Below are 21,668 nucleotides of genomic sequence, written 5' to 3'. Positions count from 1 at the left end.
GAGTGATCAGGCGAAAATACAAAGGTGTTATGGTACTCCAGGCATGAAACCTTCCACAGCTCCCTATTATCTTTAGGACAAAGATGAAACTCCTCTGTGGTCTTTCATGATCTGGTTCTGTATAAGCTGCTCTCTTTCCTTGTCCTCTCCACTCCACCAGTTGGACTCTTTTTCAGTCCCCGAGACATATCAGGTGCTTTCTTAACTCTGAGCTTTTGGCACAATTTAGTTTCTTCTGCCTCAAACGATTCTTTCCCTTGTCCTTTTGGATTGCTTCTACCGATTAAATACTTTTCAGCTTACTTGTTGTTTCTTCCTAAAAGCCTTCCTTTTCCATGTTAGGAATAATGTGGTTTATCATACCTTGAACTTCCCCTATGATAATCGTTACTGCATTAATATAATTACCTGGTCATGTGACTGTCTTCCCTATGTTACATTATAAATTCTACTACCTTCTTATTTCCACTGTGAATACTTGTAGAATGGTTGAACTAAAGAATGAACGGGATTTCAACCATTCATTCCACTGAGTTTTCTAAGGTCTATTCCTGTATCAAACTAAATCAATAAAAAGCAACATACTGAAAATAGCACCAGGCAGAGCTGCCTTTATCGTATTCTGATTTTATATCATGTCTTCAGCTTTTATTATAATTAAGTATTAAAAAGGCATTTATTTAAAAAAAAACATTTAAAGTTCAGTTGGTATCATCTGCAGTATCACTGTTGATAGATGTCAGATGGAGTCCATTATGGAGGAATCCATTAATGAAATTTCTCTTAGAATTTAATGCTAAGATAAATCTTGTTTCTACTGACAAACTGTTATATTTCCTGCTATGAAATGTAAATTCAATGCATACATATAAAATACCTACTCTGAGGAAGAACTTGTCTAGTTGTTGGGATTATGAAGATAAATAAGAACAAGTCAAAGTTCAGTAACCTGCAGATCCTGTTGGATGGTGAGCTTCTTGAGGATTGGATGAAAAAGGAGGTATGGGAGGTGTGAAAGTGGCTAAGTAGATTATTGTCCATTATCATAGCCATTGGTGAATGCAACAAATGTTCATTAAGCATCTATAAAGTACTGTGCCAAGCTGATTTTACATTTGTAAGTATGGTCATTGCTAATATTAATCACAATACTAGTAATAACTTTGTAGGGTTTTTACGATGAAGTAACAAATGTCAAGTATTCACTGCATGTGTAGCACATAATAAATACGCAGGAAATATTAAATAAGGGTGAATAAGGGTTCCTAAGAAAGCAGCCCATTTTCTGACTTGGGGTCTTAAAAGCTGATCAATGAAATGAAGAAATGGCAGATTAGGCCAAAGTAACACCTTTGTTACATAGTAGGCAATGCTGGAGCATTGTATCTAGTGTGAGAGCCAAAGTAACACCTTTGTTACATAGTAGGCAATGCTGGAGCATTGTATCTAGTGTGAGAGCTAAATGGATTTGGCAACTAAAACCTCAAATGACGTGGGCTTACCCACCAGACATAGATAATGGTGAAACAGGGTGGGCCTTTGATCAAGGGAGGGATGTGGGGGGAGCTGTCTGGGTGAGATTTATAGTTTGGAAGAACAGCAAAGCATTCACGTTCTCTAGTTTTCCCCATTAATTGTTAGCTGTTATCGTTGCTTTCCCCAGATCTCATATGAAATAAAATAGAATATATGGAGAATGTAATAAGAAAATTAAAAATAATTTAATCAATACATTTTTGCTTGGTTTCAATTTGTGTTCTTACCTACATAAATAGTAGTTTGTTATGAACATCTTTCCCTGAACCAAGACCTTTTGTGAAAAATTTATGTCTCTTTATGAAAATTATAGTGCAAATGCATTCAGTTTTTTTAAAGACCATTAGAAGCAAGTTGACAAAAAACAAATAATGCATAATGGTTTTTGCTCTTTTCCTACATTCAAATCCTGGCTCTTAAGAGAGTAAATGATAAACTATTGCTGAGCTCTCCATTGTGGAGCAAAGTTTTACTGTTCAAAAGGCACTATAAATAAAATACTTATGTGTCATAAATTAATGTCGTCTGCCCCTTATGAATAGAGTAGGCTAAAAACTATATTTGTGTGAATTTGTGTTATGTATTTTTCTTGTACCACTGTGGTCTTCTCCAAAGCACATAACCTAATGGCATTGCCACTGTAACTCATTGGCTGACTGATTCAATTATGTTTTCTCCACATCCATAAATTGCACAGAATGCTTATTAGGTACGTAGAATTCTGGTTTCCCTGAAAAGTCATTGCTGCCACTTATTTCAATTGCTGGATCTATTTCCACAAACTTGAGCTCACAAGAGCGCAAATGCTTTATTCTCTGCAAATACTAAAATGTTTTCAAAGAGTTTTGTTTGTAGTCATGGTCTGAAAATCTGCATATTAAGACTCCCTTGGCAACAAAATTAGGACTCAACTTCATGTTAGTATTTCTATTATTTTATCCACCTCAGCGTTACTTTTGCAAAGAAGCCTTCTCTGGCACTTCAGGCTAGGGCAGAGGCCCCTGTTAGATGCTTTTATATAGATCCTGTATCGTGTAGCACGATTGCAATCAATTATTGGTGTAATCATTTCCTTGACGTCTGCCTTCCCCACCAAACTTGAGACAAGGACTAAATCTTGAACATATTTGTATTGGCCTTATCTAGCACGATGCCTGACTGATAGCTGTGCTCAACATAAATTTCTAGAAGCAACATGCAAAAGAAAGCATTATTTTTACTTAAGAAATTTAGAGATCAGTATGAGACTCAGTGTGAGTTTATCTTCAACATGGAAAAAGGAAACAATTCCATAAGTATGATTTTTAAATATTTTATAATGATTTAACGTGGACTAGTTGAAAGAATGCGTACATTCAAATCAACACACTTATTAAATTATTCTTTGGAGTACAGTATTCCAATAAATATTTTCTCTTACCACAGCTTTTTAACAACCTAAAGGGCATAGCAGAGGTGTCAGAAACTAATCGTGCTTGCGGGTATTATTAGATAGAAAAAAAGGCCTCCTGTCTCTTGGGTTAATATTATTTTAGAAGTACTTAATCCCCGGGCTGCTAAGCTAATTGTTGGGGAAAGGCTTATTATTAGTGAAGAGAACAAAACATATGTTCCATGACTGGAAGAGATGATGGGCTATATAGGTCATGGATTCTATTTGACTAAATTACCACTGAACCATATCGTGCAGGAGAGGCCGGGGCCAGTGTGGAAGTCAGCATGTTATCTTTCTTTTCCATCTGTACAGTGAATATGCATATCCTGGCTATTTGAAGCCTCAAGCTCCCATATGAAGAGGCATTGTTAGATATTATTACCTTAGGCATCTTTGCTTTTATGATATATTTAGTATTTTAGCCTATGCTCCCAAGTGGAATGATTTATGCATAGAACGCCAAACCAATTTATTTGAAATCTGAAAGCCCATCTTCGGAAACAACATTACCAGGGACTTCTTTCCCCAGGGCGGCGAGTAGCAGCATGTCAGCCGGCCTCCATGGTTCCCAACAAAAGCCCCGTGCAGCCGGTGGTGGTGGAGGGAGGCTGGACTGAGCAGACTCAAGAGGAAATTAAACTCATGGAACTCATAAGACATACAGAGGTACGCTCTTCAAGACTTCAGACATTAAACACTCTGCCTCTTTAATAAGGTTTTAAAAGTATAGTATTGAATTTTAAAATTACGCTATTAATATATCCTCAGCATCTGGTCAGTTATGACCACATAAGCATATGCCAAGCCTTGAGTTGGCATTTGGAGAGTAGTTATCTAAAAGACAGCCAGCTCATATGAAAGTCTGTTTTGTTTGAATGGAGACCAGAAATTATGACCTTAGCAAGGAAGAGAAAAAGGCCCAGTGGATATGTACAAAGGTAATTAGAATAAGTGTAGTCAAGTTGAGCCTTATGGCTTCATTGCTCATCACTCCTAAGGGTATGTCTCAATATGTAGAAAGAGCAAGGAGCAAAATACTAATTGCAATGGAGACATTCAGGAGTGAGGAATTCAAAAAGCAGTTTCAGTCCAATTGGTTAATCAGTCAGGATTGCCAGACATAAAAAAGTCGAGAAGAGAAAGGTCAGCTGTTGAGAGAGGACTGGGGATAGAGACCTGGGAAAACTTTTTGCTTTGTGAAGTTTTTCATCAAAATGATATGTTCTTATTTAATAGGGTTTCTCAAATCGTGAAATGTGTTCAATCTAAATCTTAGGCGTGTGCCCAAGTCAAGGTTACTAGAAAAAAAGAAATTGACATTGCTAGAAATATGACTTCTTGCCAAGCTGGGAAGGATAAATCACTGACCAGGGAATGAATGCAAAGCATTGAACTAGGACATGCTTGAAGTGGGATGAAAAGCTGCCTGGCAGGGATCTGGCAAAGTATAAGGGTGGCTGCTGTATTTTAAAAGACAGAGAGTGAAGATTCAAGCAACAGTCATGCACATTCCCTTAAGCATTTCTTGGTTAAAGAAAATGATGTTGTGATTCTAATCAAAAACTCATTTGTTAGATGCAGAGAAATTGCTCCGTAGGAGAAACACCACGCAGAAATCCAAAAACACATCTCCATCCATTTCTCCAAATTATAAATGAAAGTTAAGTGCTTTGCCAAAATAAGTGCCTTATTATTATTACTTTAATGGTTATTATTGCCTTTGGTGACTCATGGAAGCAAGGGGAATTTACGGAAGAGTCAGTGACAAGAAAGGGTAATACACTTCCAAAAATTTTTTAAATATAATTTGCAATTATAAGTATTTCTGCTTCATCACATTCTTCATACACACACTAACCAGGCAGTTCTCTAACCCGGGTATTCTCCGGGCTTTTCTTACCAGGCGCACCTTTTAACAGTTCAAGAACTGCAAGCCGAGAGAAATCCTCCAGTTGAAACTAAACGTATCGCCGCCGTAGGGCAGAGCAGCCTGTATAAGCAACCGGATGCAAAACGAGTTTGGATTTATCTAAATGGAGGCAGACCTGAAGAAGGCACTTACGCCTGGGGCAAAACTATTTCAGAGGTAAATCTAGTGTGAAAGGAGATTGCTTCATACGCCTGGATTCAAATCCCGGCTCTGGCATTTCTAGATTATAAGGTTAGGCAAATTATTTTACCTCTCTAAACCTCATTTTCCATCTGTAAAATGGGAATATTACTTTACTCACAGGGTGGATATAATGATTAAATGAGCTCAATGCTGTCTGACATGTGTGTGAATCAGAATATGACACTTGGCCAGGAGGGACCAATGATAATTAAATCCACTGTAGTGAAAGAGGAAAATCTAAACTTTAAAAGAGTAAATAGTTTTCCTGTGGTTTTTAAAACCCGATTCATAAAAGAGTGATTTATTTCCCCATCAGGAATTATTCACTAGATATGTTTTCTGTAGGGAAAACAACAGTATTCTTAGAGAAAACCTATCAAATTCTTACTACCCAGGGTCCTGGAACTGTGGCAAACTTTCCACTTTCAAAGTTAAAACATTGACTGAGGAAGCAATAAGTAGCAGTTCATTTATTTTTGTAATATCAAGGATATAGTCGGAGTGCCTGGGTGGCTCAGTCGGTTAAGCCTCTGACTTTTGATTTTGGCTCAGGTCATGATCTCAGGGTCGTGAGATTGAGCCTCATGTCTGCTTGTCCCTTTCCCTCTGCTCCTCTCCCCACTTGTACCCTCTCTCTCTCAATCTCTCTCAAATAAATAAATAAATAAATAAACAAATAAATAAATAACGATATAGTTCTAATATTTGACATTTTGCCTTATTCTTTACATGAAAACCTTAGGCAACTACTAAATGGATTTTGGTAGACTTTTTAAAGTCTTATCTTGTGGTCAAATAATTGGCTTTTTTAATTTTGTGAAATGTTTTCATAGAATTTTTGCTGGGCCAAGAAGAAGTCATATAAAAATGAGATGTTGTTTGGAGGGAAAGGCAAGACAGGGCAGTAGACTGACCTGGAGGAGTTCATGGAAGCTGATAAGGATGCATAGAGTAGGAGGTGCACCCCAGAAGAGTTCTAGAACTTTATCTCAGGGATTTTTAATGAATTTATGCAAAGGTTTTTGGGTAAGAGTATTTATCACAGGATATTTATAACACAGATATATTAGGGGAAAAAAAGCCAGATATATTGGAAATAATTTAAACAGTCATCAATGGTTAAATGAAGTTAAATGAGTTGGTTAAATGAATTATAGTACATAGGATAGAATATTATGACTCAATTAAAATCACCTTTGGAAAGAATAATGACTACTGTCGACGTTCCAGACTAAGTGAAAGACACATAGCATAAAGCACGTGGAGTTGGATTCTGTATATGCATATGCATACACTTGGAAACAAAGATGTATTTTATTTTTGAAAGTATTTACTGGATGGTCTGGTTGTTGGTGAGCTAATAAAGGTCACCACCTTTCTTTCTTGTGTATTTTTCTCTGCGCTCCATATTTTGTAATGATGAATACAGATTGTAAGAAAAATGTGTTAGCTAAGGGATCTAACATTCCTCTCAGAGAAGTACTAACAGCATGTGATAAAGGTCAAATTAGTAGTGCAGGCAGGAAGTTCAGTAGGAGTTCAGAGAGGGGAACACTGCCCACCTGGGGTGAAGGAGAAAGGCTCCACAGAGGAATCAATCAGGACCTCTGATGAAACTTGAGAAATGGGTAAGACTCAATATCTTAATGCTTCAGAAAAAGCATTAATAAGGATGAGGGGCACTGAACATAAAGGGGTATCGTTGTTAGGATTCATCAATCATATGACATAGACAGTGCTTGGACTCAGAAATAGGGAGAGATACATACTACTGGAGAGATAGTTTAGAAGCATATGGTGGACCCCACATGCTATCTGTATTAGTCTACTTGGGCTGCCATAACGAAATATCACAGCCTGGGTGGCTTAAACAACAGGAATTTACTTTTCATAGTCCTAGAGGCCAAGATCAAGGTGCCATCAGGGTTGGTTTCTGAAAAGGACTCTCCAGCTTGTGCATGGCCACACCTCACCCCTGTGTGTCCTCACATAGCTTTTCTCTGTGCATATGTGGAGAGAGGGATCTCTAGTGCCTCAAACTCTTCTAATAAGGCCAGTCTTGTCATATTAGTGCCCAACCCTTATGGCCTCATTTAATCTTAATTACCTCCTTAAAGGACCTTTCTCCAAATACAAGCATAACAGGGGTTTCGGGCTTCTCCCTATGAGTTTTGGGGAGGACACAGTTCAGTCCATTACACTATCCCAGATTAAAGTGTTTGAACCACTAGCTTTCTCTGAATAAGGTAATGGCATGGTACAAGCAATGTTACAGAGATTAATGTGGTCTCAGATATAGAAAGATACTTAGGAAATGTCTAGAAAGTTTCTGAGTATTGTTTCTTCCTTTGCTTTATTATTATTTTTTTTAAAGATGTTCTTTCTGATATCTGTCCTTTTCTTTTCCATGCTGTCTGTTTTTGTATTTGGGAACTTGCATGAGATCCTTTGTGACCCGTTAGAAATGTTTCTGTTCAGGCTATCAGGCTATAAAGAATATGTCTGGAGAGTGCACTGTGTGTGAAACAAATAGACAACAGGAAGAGTAGGACTCAGATTTCACTGGGGAGTCTGGCTAACACCACCAGTTCCAAAGAAAGCCCGTTTCAGTGGTTGGTACTTTTACCAGAGAAATGAGGAACAGAACACATTTCAAAGTGCTTCCCTCGACTTTCTGTAATAAAACCCCCAGATGGTATTTGAATCCCATCTAATGCAGACTTTCTCTCGGCTTCTTTCACTGCTGTGGCTATTCTGGATGATTTAACCACATTCTTCCTACCCACTCTTTGAACATTGCTAGAGCAACTCTCATCTCCAGCCGGTGCAGGCTCATCTGTCATCAGTGCGCTAAGGCGCCTCCCTCCCCAGGGTTAGTGGCTCTTTCCTCAGGGCCAGCATCTTTCTCTGATTTATGGCTGCCCGGCCCCTCCTTCTGTGGTCCTGATGCGTTTGTCTTCTCCATCCCTGCAACATCCCTTTGATTCTACAGAATCTCAAAACCAGTGTGTTCTCTCTCAGCCTGCACAGCTCTCCATGCATAAGCGGAAGCCGAAAGGAGGGAAACAGGTCCTTCTGATTTGTCAAGGCAAGTACCTCATGCCTGCAGGGCATTTGCAGTAGTTCTGTGATGCCCGCGTGCCCTATCCTGAGAGGACTAGTCTGTGAAAGCTAAACCCACAAAACAGATCGTGGGTAAGGAATTATGCACAGAACATTGTTCCCTTATTATGAGCTTTTGTTATTGCAAAAATCACACGATTTAAATGACCCGCTGTAAAGAAGATACTTGAGTAAGTTTAGATACATTTGAAAAACCAAGAATTTAAGAATGTCATTGAAGGTCATAAGCTGACTAGATATTTTAGAGCCTTTTTGTACTGTTTTTCTTGAAAGAATTTTGTGAACTTATTAGCTTTGTCTCGTGTAAATAGATCTTTGTGAAAACCAAGTGAAATAGCTATGTATTTAAGTCACGTTTTGCATTTAGTGTGTGCTTTTTATTAAATAACATTCATTTTCTAATTATAAACAGCACACACAATCAATAAATAAAATAGTGACATTTTAGTGGTAAAGTCAGGAAAAACATTAAGAATTACTTTTATGTAGGATCTTTTCAAGGTGCAGGAGTTTTTCCCAGAGACCTGTCCATACATATTTTAGGGCAGTTTTCCATTGCTCCCACCCCAGATAGAAAGCCTGTTGTGAACTTGTTGGTTGTCTTAAAGCAGAAAAGCAAATTAACTGCTATGGACTGAATTGTGCTCCCCACCCCCAAATTTTTATGCTGAAGCCCTAACTCCCATGTGGCTGTATTTAGAAATATGGCTTTTAGGGGGCGGTTAAGGTGAAATGAGGTCACAAGGGTGGAGTCCTAACCTGATAGGATTTGTGGCCTTTGTAGGAAGAAGAAATGAGGGCCCTCTCTTCTCCCACCATGTAAGGACACAACAAAGAGCCAGGGAGAGAGTTGTCACCAGAAACTGAATCCGCCACCACCTTACTCTTGGATTTCCCAGCTTCCAGAACTGTGAGAAGTAAATGCCTGTTGTTCAAGCTGCCCAGTCTATAATATTTATTTTGGCGGTTTGAGCAGACTAAGATAGTGACTACTATTATGGAAAATCCAGAAACATCACAAAGAAAAACCACGTGAATCAATTGTAATCTCTATGAATTTTTTGATTATTTGAATCACATTTATTCTGTTTTCAAATTATATAAAAACATGTAGTCACTGAATTAAAATTAGAAAAAGGACAAAGAAGGAAATGAAAATTCTATCACTCACAAATAACCAGATATAATTTTAGTGGCTATGTTTCTATGGTTGCTATATAGTTACAAATTCTTTTTTGCCATTGTGATCATAGCAGATCACATGGTATATATAATTTTGCAACCTGCATTATTCACCTAACAGACTATTGTAACTTCCCCCCATATATATAACATTATTTAACAAAAGAATTATTTTTAATAGCAGGGTAATCCATCAAATGGACAGATTATTATTTATTCATCCAGTTTTCTATTGTTTTTCATTTTAGTTGTTTCTAATTTTTTGCTGTCATAAAGCATGTTCCATATATATGACATATAATATATTTTATATCATATAATATATAAAAATATAATTATACATATATATGTATTTAATTTTCTGATTATTTCCCCAAATAAATTCTTAGAAGGATTGCTGGGTCAAATTATGTAAACATGCTTGAGAATTTTGGTAGCTATTGCCAATAGTGAATGAGAGTTTCTACCTACCTGTTGTATACATGAGGTGTTAACAATGCTAAATGCAGTCATTTAGAAACATGTATTTGCAGGTTTGACAGGAGGGAATGTTATATTCATGCTTTAGTTTATATGTCTTTAATTGCTTGTATAAGTGGTTTTGATTTGATTTGACTTGACTTGATTTATCATTTATTAGCTATCCACGAATCTCCTGTTAAATCCTTTGCTATTTTTCTATTGGACGTATTTTTCACACTGATACGAAGTTTCTTTTTTTAAAGTAATAAGCCCTACTACATGTAACTTTATCAGATTTATTGTAACAAATTTGCCATTGTGTCTATGGGTTTTTTTAATGTATAGAAATTAACATATTTTAAAAGTTTGTTCTTTTGCTTTTAAATGTTCTTTTTTTTTTTTTTTTAAGATTTTATTTATTTATTTGACAGAGACAGCCAGAGAGAGAGGGAACACAGCAGGGGGAGTGGGAGAGGAAGAAGCAGGCTCCCAGCAGAGGAGCCTGATGTGGGGCTTGATCCCAGAATGCTGGGATCACACCCTGAGCCGAAGGCAGACGCTTAACAACTGCGCCAGCCAGGCGCCCCTGCTTTTAAATGTTCTGATAGTCTTTTACTATCCTGAGGTCATAGAAAGATTCATCAGATATTCTTCAAATTTTTTGTAATTTTGTTTTTCTCTTTTACTGTTTAAACTGTGTGAAACTCTCTTCTAGCGTAAAATTTGAGTGAAGCTGGTCTCTGCTTTATTTGTTGGCTTTAAATTATTATCTCAGCCCTACTTACTGACTAATCCCAGCTGAGTTGAAATACAAACGTTTAACATACTAAATTCTTAATCAGCTTCTGCTCTTAAACAATCTAATATAGCTAATACTTCTTGAATTATTATAGCTTTATGTTATATTTTAATATCTAATATAAATTGCCTATCATATTTTGTTTTCAAATTTCACTTGAATATCCTTGCATGTTGATGCTTATAGATGAATTTGGAATTGCATTTCAAAATGTGAAAATCATCCTGCAGGGGTTTTGACTGTAATTGTGTTAGGCTATTAATTAATTTCATAAAAATCAACACCTTTTATGATATTCAATCTTCACAGCCAGATTGAATTCTGTGGCATTGTTTTTTATGTGTGTGTGTATATATATGTATATATTCATATATATGCCTTTTTTTGTCCTTCAGTAAAATTTTGTAATTTTTAAAAAAGATTTATTTATTTATTTTAGAGAGAGAGAGAGAGAGTGCATGGGGGTGGGCAGTGCAGGGGCAGAGGGAGAGGGAGAGAGAGAATCTCGAGCAGACTCCGTGCTGAGTGGGGAGCTCCACATGGCCTTGATCTCACAACCCTGAGATGATGACCTGAGCCGAAATCAAGAGTTGGACCCTTAACCAACTGAGCCACCCAGGAGCCCCGCATCTCACATCTTAAAATAATTGGCATTTCTAATTGGTTTTGCTGTTAGGTTGGATTTCCCCCCAAAATGCCTATTTTTGTGAACAAAAAAAACTATCAATGTTTTATAGTTTATTTTGTTCTTGGCCACTTTATTAAACATTTTTCTCTTGTTATTAATATTTGATTCACATAAATTTTCTAAGAATAAAATCATATTAAGTTCACATGATGATTTTGTTTATTCCTATAGATGAACTATTTCTCTTATTCTGATTTTAGGTTTTATTGCATTGGTTGTAATCATAAAAATGAATGTTCTTAACAAAGGAAAACAAAAAAACAGCATCTTTTGACCTCATGAATAATTAGAAAGTTGGAATGCTTTGGTTTTCTTTTCCTTGCCCATGTCTCTTTTTGATGATGCTTTGCATTTTTACTTTTTTTTTTCTCTATGAAGACTTTAAAATTTTTAATTCATTTATTTTCTGGCCATTTATTTATTTATTTTTGGTAGCAGTTATATCATGTTCTAGTGGTCTCACTGCTTACTATTAGTCATCTTGTATTATGACTTTCCCATAGTGAAGGAGTTTCATTCATTCCTTAATAATCTGAAATGTATGTGGGTGATATGTTTCCTGAGCTTTTGTATACATGAGGATATCTTTTGTTCCCTATAACCAAAAGTAATAATTCAGCTGGATACAGAATTCTTATGTTAAAAACTTTTTTCCTAAAAAGTTCATATTTTATTCCATTTTCTTTGGCATTCATTTTTGCAGGAAACAGGTCTAAATATAACTGAATTTTCCCCCATGTCTGAAATTCATACTTTTCAACTCAATTATATTTAAGTGTTAGTCATTTTTTCATTAACTTTGCCTTGTCCTGAGTTTGCCTATTTGGTCTGAAGACATGGGTCTTTGTTGGGACAGGAAAGTTTCCTTCAGATTTTTGGTTGTTTTTTTTTTTTTGATAGTTGCTTAAGTTTAATTTATTCTGAATTCCTCTCCAGTAACACCAATAATGTAGAGGTTTAATATCTGATGTCTTGACATTCCAGATGTTTAACTTTTCTCTCATAAAATTTATGTCTTATGCTTTCTCTATATCCTATGAGGTTTTCTCAAGTTAGTCTTCCCTAATACTGATTTGATTTTCTACAATATTCAGTCTGCTCTTTTTCTGCTTTCAAGACAGATTTTAATTCAACTATTGAGGCTTTTATTTCCTTACTTTCTCTCCTCTTTTCATTTAGCTCTCTATTCAGCCCAGTTTGAAACCCGGTTCCTTCTCTTACTCGCTCTGTGACCTGGGTTAGGATATTTAATCTCTGCTCTCCAATTTTGTCATCAATAAAATGGAGATAATAATTCTTCCCATAGAATGAAATCGATTGTCCTTGGAAACTTTCAGTAAAGTTTTTATCCCGTAGAAATGTGTCAATAAATGTTAACTGCTATTGTTACCATCACTATCATCACCGTCATTGTCATCATGTCTGCCTGTATCTCAGTGATACTTCTTTCCTTTAAACTGCTGTCATCCCATTTCTGTGTGTGTGTGTGTGTGTATTTACAGAAGTCATGTTTTACTGAGTTTTGGGAAAACCCAATACAGATATTCTCTAAAATGTATTCCTGCTGTAAATCTTTTTCTAATTCTTCACCTTGAGTGCAGGGTAAAACGTACAGCTTTTTATGTTGTAGGATACTTTCTTAAGCCTCATGTTGTTGCTGTTGTTAATTTTTAATCTATACCCCCTTATACAGGGAAAGATCTTTTGGCAGAAGACAGGATAGGTCAGTTCTCTTTGGTTGCCCTAAGTTTTGACTAGGGAGCCATCAGGATCCTCTACTGGCTAAGTCCCCAGGCTGGTTCATACGCACAGTATGGAGTCAGGCTGCCACTGACCGACTGCTACCTTGCGGGACAGCTAGGGCTGCACTTGAGACCACTCTCCCACTGCTCTTCTCTGACCATCCACAGAAGGGAATCTCTTCTTGGGTAATTTCAATTCTTATCCATCCCTTGCCCGAAGTAGTGGGTGGAATCTGCACTCTCTGATTGCTTCGTCTCATCGTTGTCTTGTCTTGCTTCACATTATTGATTCATTTTCCATATGCAAGGTGTCATTATGTGCCCAGTTCTGCCTCCTGCCAGGCTGCATTGTCGTGAGTGATAGCCCCTAAATAGATCTATATTTGGAGCTCGTGTGGACCTGGCTCCTGCATTTTGGCGGAACAGGCATTTGGCATGTATGGGAGGAAAAAGTCATACAGGCAAGTGTGTAGAAACCTCTAATTTTCCTCCTCCTTGCTTTTATTATTCTGTCTTAAAGTCTTATTCACACGTTCATGGAACTGCCCTTAGGGGTCTGGCAACATGTTGACTAATCTTTCTAGTACCATTGACACTTCACATCTGTATATGTATTTTTATGAATATTTCAAGGAAAATTGAGAGAAACTGAATAAGGCCCTTACAGATAGTTTTTAAATTTTCCAAGTTAAAAAGGAAAAAAAAAGACTTTCTAATCAGAGAGTTGAAGAGGTCTTAGACCAAAACTTTGATTTTGATTTTATAGTTGAAGAGACTCTTTTCATAAAGAAGTTGCCCGACTAGTCTGAGGGCAGACACAGGCCAGAGGCCCAAGTTTCCCCACCTGTGAGTCAGTGCTTTTGTCCTGTGGGTTCCTTGCTTGTTGAAAAAATATATATATTTTCTGCTATTCTGACAAGTCTAGATTCTTCAGCCAGGGTTTTTCATATTTAGGCGTTTTTTAAACAGCAAGAAGCCTTCTTCACGTGGAAATAGAACTACAAGGAAAAATCCACTAAGAGCACTGAAGTTCCTCTTCCCACCTCCTTCTATAACTCTTTCTAAAAATCACAGTGAAATAAATAATCAACCTGAGATAATAGTTCTCTTAAAGGGGTTGATTCTTTAAGACTTAATCATGTGGTGACATTTCACATTCCATTACGTCTGTCCGTTTATGTTTCAGCTGCTGGATGACTGCTCCTCTCGTCTTAAGCTGGCCCGCCCAGCCAGAGCCCTGTACACCCCTGATGGAGAACCAATCCTCTCATGGGACGGCATAGAGCGGGACATGGTCATCTGCGTGTCCACAGGACCTGGCTTTATAACTCAAAGAGGTATGGGGGACAGTCTCTTTTCCATCAAGTTTTTGAAGAATTAAAACATTCAGTTTTTTCTTCAAAGAGCTTGCTTTCTGAATTTTATATCCCATTGTGATGCTATTTAATAATTATCTTCCTCCACACTTTTCTACTCCATGTTACTAACGTTAGATTTATATACTTCTGTGCTGGAAACTCACTGTTGACATTGTTTGCACTCAAGAATTCAATCAAAGTTCTGTTAGTCTTGAGCCTTATGCAAGGGACTTATTTGCAGAAATTCTAAATGGCCTCATTTGAAGGTATTCCCTTAGCATGAACCCTGAGGAAAGGAGGCTCTGTTGACTTCCTACTTTCAAGTTATTTAAAACTTAATGGTTTCTTAATAGCATCTATACAGTTTGCAGATTTCTTTTTTTTTTTAAGATTTTATTTATTTATTTATTTGAGAGAGAGAGCATGAGCAGGGGGAGGAGGGGCAGAGGGAGAGGGACAAGCAGAGTCTGAGCTGAGCAGGGAGCCCGAAGAGGGGCATGATCCCGGGACTCTGAGATCATGACCTGGGCCAAAGTTAGACACTTAACTGACCAAGTTACCCAGGTGCCTCAGCAGATTTCTTTTTTTAATAACAAGGATGTATATGGTCATTTTATAACATTATCTATTCTTTGCTAATTTTCTTTTAGAAGTGCTAGAAATGGAAAAGAACATATATTTGTTATTAAACCAATTCTTGTCCTTTATCCTGTTTGCCTGAGGAATTTAAAGCCCCTTTCTGGGGGTAGGTATCCATTAACAAAGACATAATTTTCCGGAATTCTGAAGAACATGAAATCACTTTAAAGGAAATCAAAAGATCAGGAAGTGAATTACCTGGGATCCCTAAAAGAATTAATACTAGATTATTTCTTTTAAAAGTCTCCATAAAATTGTTATTGCTATATTATATGTAAGGTACAGAAACCAGAACCTTTTAAAATAGTTGCAATCATATCTTTACATTTAGCCCAGAACAAAAATATAGGAATAAAGACTGAAATGTAGGAAGACAAGGATTTATTGGGATGCCTAGCACTGCTGTGGGGGATGCCACAGCTATTCTTCCTACATCAAGAGGCTCTAATCTTTGTATTCTTTGTAGACTGTTGTCTCCATCATTCACCATTACCCCCCACCCCAGCTCTTGGTGGCCCTCATTATGTGGTTGCTTAGAAGAACACACCAATGATGGGGTTCTTATCATTAGTGAGTATTAGTTGACAGTTTTCTGTGTTCCCAAACTACATAGCCCTATAAAAGAAATATAAGCCAAGGTTCCTTCCCCAAAAGAGTTTTTGATCTAACTAGGTATATGACACACTTGAAATATTACAGTACAATTGAATAGTAAACAAGTGGTGCAGTAGGAGGTATTTTTCCAGTTTCTTCAGCGTTTATGCTTAATCTTTTATACTCTTGGGATGGTCTCTTGTTGCCTGGCCCCTACCCTCCTGGCCTCACTGTGTTCATTGGACCTTTCTGATAAATAAATCTAAGTATGCTTCAGGCAAGTAGCCAAAAGGATATCCACAACACAGAGAGAAGTGTAGGCCCCCTTGCCAGATAGCGAGCATGTGACCAAGAAGAACTGAAGAAGAGAGAGAAAATAGGAATGCAGGTATTACTTTCCCTACCACTTTCCTCCATGTTAGCTCTGTGGTGAAAGGAAGGCTGTGTAGACAAACATTTATTTTTACATCTTTAATTCTGTGACCACATGGATTACTATGATGTGAAAGTTGATTCTTTTCCTCTGGAAATAGGTTCCCTTGTTCACCTTCATGGTGAAAATGTTAGTGGTTTTCCCCAATTGTCTAAGTTCTTTTCCATGGGTGATACGTATCCTAGGAAGTCTGACTGGTAGAAGAGTTTAATTAAGTTGTTCTTCGGAAATTTATTTTATTATATGAGTTGCCGTTTATTGTGTTTCCTGAAATAAGTAAGTTAGAAATGATAATTAAGTAGAAATCTAAATATTCAGAATATTTTTAAAAAGGAGAGAAATGCTACTAGCATGCGCGCACACACACACACATTTATTTATTTATGAAGAGACAAGGAATCATCCCATTCAAAATTTTGCTGTGACCTACTGGCTTAGCTATGTGGTAGAAAATAAGACAGCCTGGGAGTTTCAAAACTAACCACTGTATAATAACTTATTTTATGTACTATAGAGTACAAACATTTAGCATGTGAAAGTTAGTCCTCAAAGAATCACACTGGGTTTTTGAAAAATGGATTTGTTTTGGCAAAACAAATCAGATGCTGTTAGAATGGGTTCTTTCACACAAACCCCCAATGAAATTAAAAGAGTGCTTTATGCCATTTGTCATCGAATTGGAACACTGTTCTCACTGCTGTGTTTACCGTCTTTTCACTGGGTTCAATTTCTAGACCACTCCCAGGTTAGCCTCCAATTCAGGCTTTGTACAAAGCCTGGAAGGAAGCCCTCTCCAGAACTGCTATTCTGTGGAAACCCAAAGAATGTTAACACGTATCTGATGTGATAAGCAAGTCAAGTGTGTAATGAGGGAGTCCGGCGTGGGAGTCAAGGATTTCTGAGAGATCTTCGAGTTTTCATCTTGGACTTTTAATTACTTTCTATAAATACATTGACACGTCTCTCAAAATAATCTTTTTAACAGAGTTAAAGCAACTGATGGAGGTCAGAGCGAATTATGCCAGAATCCGAAGGCAGCAGGGCCCTGAAGCCACAAACATTGTGGTGTCACAACCTGACAAGCTGCAGTTTCCGGTACATCTACACGGTTAATTTCTATGAGAGCCATCGCATTTTGTGCTGTATTTTGCTGGGATAACTCTGTGTATACACTCACATGCTTGCTATGATATGACAGTTATTCATCCTTTCTAATTTTGTATAATATCTTTAAAAAAGTTATTACCCTCCACGTTTTACATAGAATGGCATTTGATGCCTCAAATATGTTCTTAGAAAGGCAACAAAACTAGACAAAATAATGTCAGTAAAATAACTATCTTAGATGTATTTTCTTCCAGAAAAAAACCAGGAATCTACTATTATTATTGAAAAATAATTTAGTGGAGTAAAGTAATATTATATATATACATTTACATATATATATATATATACACACATATACACACATATACACACATGTAATTTTTATTTATTATAAATACATCGTGTGTATTTATATATATAATTTAGTGGGGTCAAGTAGTGTGTGTGTACATATATTTATGTAATTCCATAATAAAATAGACTGTTTGACCACCTAACACTAAATTTGACCCAAACTGACATTTTTCCGTTTCACCCACCATATTTTCCAAACCTTCATATTAAAATCCTACATTTACTGATTAAAAATGAAATGGCTGGAGACCACTGAATAACACGTGAATCAATCTTTCCTCCTCCAATTTCCCTTCGGTTTGGCCTGTGGTAGCAACGCAGGGCTCTTTATGGGGCACAGCTGCAGAACGTGTCGGGCACAAAAGTGAAGCTAGGTAATTCCAGACTAAGCTCAGTAAGCAGAAGTCATAGACTGTATTGTCAACACAGAACTTAGAGAAAGGATCTACGCACTGTTAAAAAGAAAAGTCACAAGGGTGGCTGGGGCGCCTGGGTGGCTCAGTCGTTAAGCGTCTGCCTTCGGCTCAGGGCATGATCCTGGATCCCTGAGATCAAGCCCCGCATCAGGCTCCTCCGCTGGGAGCCTGCTTCTTCCTCTCCCACTCCCCCTGCTTGTGTTCCCTCTCTCGCCAGCTGTCTCTCTCTCTCTGTCGAATAAATAAATAAAATCTTAAAAAAAAAAAAAAAGAAAAGTCACACAAGGAATCAAGGGAAATCCCTAGCAATCTTAGAAAGCAACACTCCAGGAAGAGAAGAGAAAAACTTATCTGTTAATTTCTTCCTGCAAAGAAGAAAGCCTCTTTTGTTGTTGTTGTTTTACATAGCAGTGACAAAGCAGAGTTTGGTTTCCGATCCTGGTCGAAAATTTCAAGAGAGCTCTTCTCTCTCTTCCTCTGAAAGCCACTCACAGCTCTGCCTGAATATAAATTGCAACCTGGCTAGGTGTGTACAGAATGGCTCAGCTGGCTCACTCCTCAATCCGCCACTTTAATGTGATGCAGTAGATCATGTCTACTGAAGGGGGGCTCTTGGTAATCATGCAGAAGGCCTCGTATTTACTCCCAGTCTGCAAATCAGGAGGGCTGCGTGAATAAATTCCTGCTGCTTCCAACACCACTAAGAGGAGAGCACATCGAGGTGAAATTTCACATGTTAAATCCACAGCAGTTTGCCCTTTTGCAGACACTGTTGTGCAATGTTAGAGATGTGAAGGCTTCCCAGAACAGCCTTGTGACACCTAGGAGAAAAAGATTGCATGTGACCCCCATTTTTCTTTTTCTTTCTTTCTTTTTTCTTTCTTTCTTTTTTTTTTTTAAGCAAGAAAGTCAAAATAAGAAATGTTAAGGAATGTGCTCCAGGTCAGAAAGCAGGACAACAGGATTCTTACCTGCTGGGCCTCTGCTTAGAATGACTGGATCACAATCGCTGCAGACAAAGAACTTTTTATTTTTTATTTTTTTCAAAATTCCTTGAAAACAAAGGCATTTCTCTAGGTGCAAAAGTACCAATCATTTTGCTGCCAAAGAAAAGTTGATTTGCTATGAAAATGGCATAATTTCACCCTGGATCAAATGTGCAAATTCTTGTGAAGTCTTCACTGCTGCATGTGAATACGCCTGAAGCGAAAATTGGCAATATCACACAACGCTCTATCAAGCACCAGGAGACATAAGGCAAAACTCTTAACTGAACTTTTCTATTACTAGTAAATGGGATTTTAGATGTAATATAACAGTCATCAACACATCACATTTTAGCAGCAAGGCAGCGACACTTACTTTGTGGACGACGGCTTGCGCGGGGTATCTCGGCAGTTCATAGCCACTTTTAACTGAGACCAAGGACAGCCCTGCTCTTTCCTTATTATTGACCTTCCTCCTTGGTTGGTTGCAAGGTGGACTGGGGAGCGGTTACCTCAGCAAGGACTATTGGATAAGACTATGGCAATTCCGTTCAGCCTCCCTAGGCTTTTAATAAACCCAGTAGTTTCCTTCGGGGACATGTTTATCACATTTGAATCAGCTTCGTATATATAAGTCACATTTCAATATTTTCCTAAACCATTTATTATTAAATACTAAAACAACCATCCTCAAGTCCATGGCCTTCTCCAGAAATTTATTTCCTGCTGGTTCACAAACACCCTTAAGGTGATCCAGATGTTAATCAACAGCATGCCAGCATCTGTGATTGTCCTCAGGAGGAGTTTTCTGGATGTTTCCGCCCCATCTCTACCTTTTGTTGCCTGACGAAGTGTTGGGGGGAAGGTGCATGCTTCTAAGCCTGCTGACTAAAAGTAACATGCCCGAAAGTTTGACAGACATTTTGAGATTAACGGAGAGTGTTTTATAAATAAGAAAAATTTATCTGGGTACTTACAACAGCTTTGCAAAACAGGACACATTAGTAACGATTCAAAATGCAAAGGTAGTTTTATAGACAATAACCCTGAATTTCCATTTCTTTCTTGATTGTTCATAATAACTATTTTTTTTTTTTGTGGATTAAGGAAGCAGAGGAAAAAACAACAAAAGGGAAAGATAAACGTGTTCTCTTTACAAGAGAATCACTTAGAAACTGTGGCTAGTGGCTGTTGCTGTGTTTACTAGTAACAGCCCAGGAGTGCTGAGTGTCGTTGACATTTGTGACTCACCCAGGCAGCAGTTGTTTCGTTTTTTGCTTCTTCTTCTGTTTTTTTCTGGCATCATTTGGAAGAGAGCGATCAAAGCCCACAGATGTGTGTTATTCTGGGTCATCACGAATCAGATGCAAATGTCCTCAATTAAATGGAATTTGGACCCATTGGTGATCCTCAGTTGTTTTTATTAAACCAATGGTTCCAGTTCCCTCTCGCCTCTGAGCACATCTCAAGGCCTAAGGCTAGGTAAGCAGGAAGAGCAGCAGTTTTGTTTGGCCTCAATGCGATAGACTAAAATTCTGCATAAATGGCATGGCTCGGGCTGCTTGGCCGTAAGCAACTGCAAAGAAGATCAGCAAAGACCACCACTCAGGTAAGCGCTGATGAAAGTAAATGGTCGGACGTGTAACAAGGCTGTATGGTGGGTGCCTGCTGCCAGCTACAGTATTTTCTCATTCCGTGAGGCTGTAATATGAAACTACTATCGGTAGGCTGTCACCCCGAACCATACGTGCAAATAGAAATATACGAGGGGAGAGGAAGTGCTTAGCCCATGGTGCGACTGGGCCGCGGGAGGGAGAGAGAAAGAAGACACGAAATTATATTTATGTGGCAAGTAAAATGGTGATTCTGAATTGGACGTGCTATCGCTCCTTGTCTGCTGTATTCCTGTGCCAGTTTAAGGGTAGATAGAAGGCTCAGTCAGCCTCTGGATCCATTAGGTCCTGGCTTTTCAGTCCTAGAAGTTTCAAACCTGGGAATGAATACTGGGGTTTTAGCCATAGTGTAGATTCTCAGGATGTCACCTCTGTCAGACCGACTGAAGCAGTTGGGCAGTCCGACTCTACGTGCCACCAGCTGCAGCTGTGTTTTAGAGGAAATTTCCCAAAGTCATACTCTCCATAAGTAACCCTGCAGACAGGGTTGGACCGGAATGGAGGAGAGGAGGGAATCTTCCAGAACTTCTAGGATTGGTGCCCTCAAAGTATGAGATCAGATTATTTCTCTCTCTTCATTTCTGCCTCTTTCCCCTATTCCTTCCTTTCTTCTCTCTCCTTACCTGTTGGTCTTCTCAGTCTCCCCTGCTTTTCTCTTCTAAGGACCTTTAATTTCACCTTTTATTTTAAAAGCAATCCTTTCTGGAGCAATTTGTGGATCAGCAGGGCTGATTCTCAAAGTTTCATGTGCACAAGGATCACCTGGGGAGCTTGGTAAAACACGGTCCCAGGCTGATCACAGAGGTTCTTATTCTGTGTGCCTGAGGAGGGTCGGGCGGTCTGTACTTAACAAGCCCCGGGGATGGAGAGCAGTTAGCTGGCCACACTTTGAGGAACTTGGCCAGGAATTCTGTGACCATCAGCTGGGCATGGCTCAGGTGCGGAGGACCAGTTTCAAGAACACTGGGCTATGAAGGCAAAGAAGCCCTTGCTGCGTGTATGACGGCTGAGTCTCCATGTCCTCATGT

At 38.2% G+C, this 21,668-nt stretch overlaps 1 protein-coding gene across 1 annotated transcript in view; it reads left to right on the top strand.

The window, feature by feature from the left end:
- DCDC1 (doublecortin domain containing 1) overlaps positions 1 to 21,668 on the top strand; it is a 419,738-nt gene that overhangs the window by 389,876 nt on the left and 8,194 nt on the right. Inside the window, exons 35-38 of the mRNA XM_045808577.2 lie at positions 3,501 to 3,637; positions 4,875 to 5,057; positions 14,267 to 14,417; positions 17,090 to 17,199. Of these exons, the coding sequence (XP_045664533.2) occupies positions 3,501 to 3,637; positions 4,875 to 5,057; positions 14,267 to 14,417; positions 17,090 to 17,199 (581 nt within the window). The remainder of the gene's footprint in view (positions 1 to 3,500; positions 3,638 to 4,874; positions 5,058 to 14,266; positions 14,418 to 17,089; positions 17,200 to 21,668) is intronic.

This window comes from Ursus americanus, chromosome 24 (assembly GCF_024610735.1).
Source record: "Ursus americanus isolate L20-20 chromosome 24, mUrsAme1.1.p, whole genome shotgun sequence".
In the NCBI taxonomy this organism is placed as follows: domain Eukaryota; kingdom Metazoa; phylum Chordata; class Mammalia; order Carnivora; family Ursidae; genus Ursus; species Ursus americanus.
Note: the sequence above shows the minus strand (reverse complement) of the source record. Positions and strands in the feature narration are given on the sequence as shown.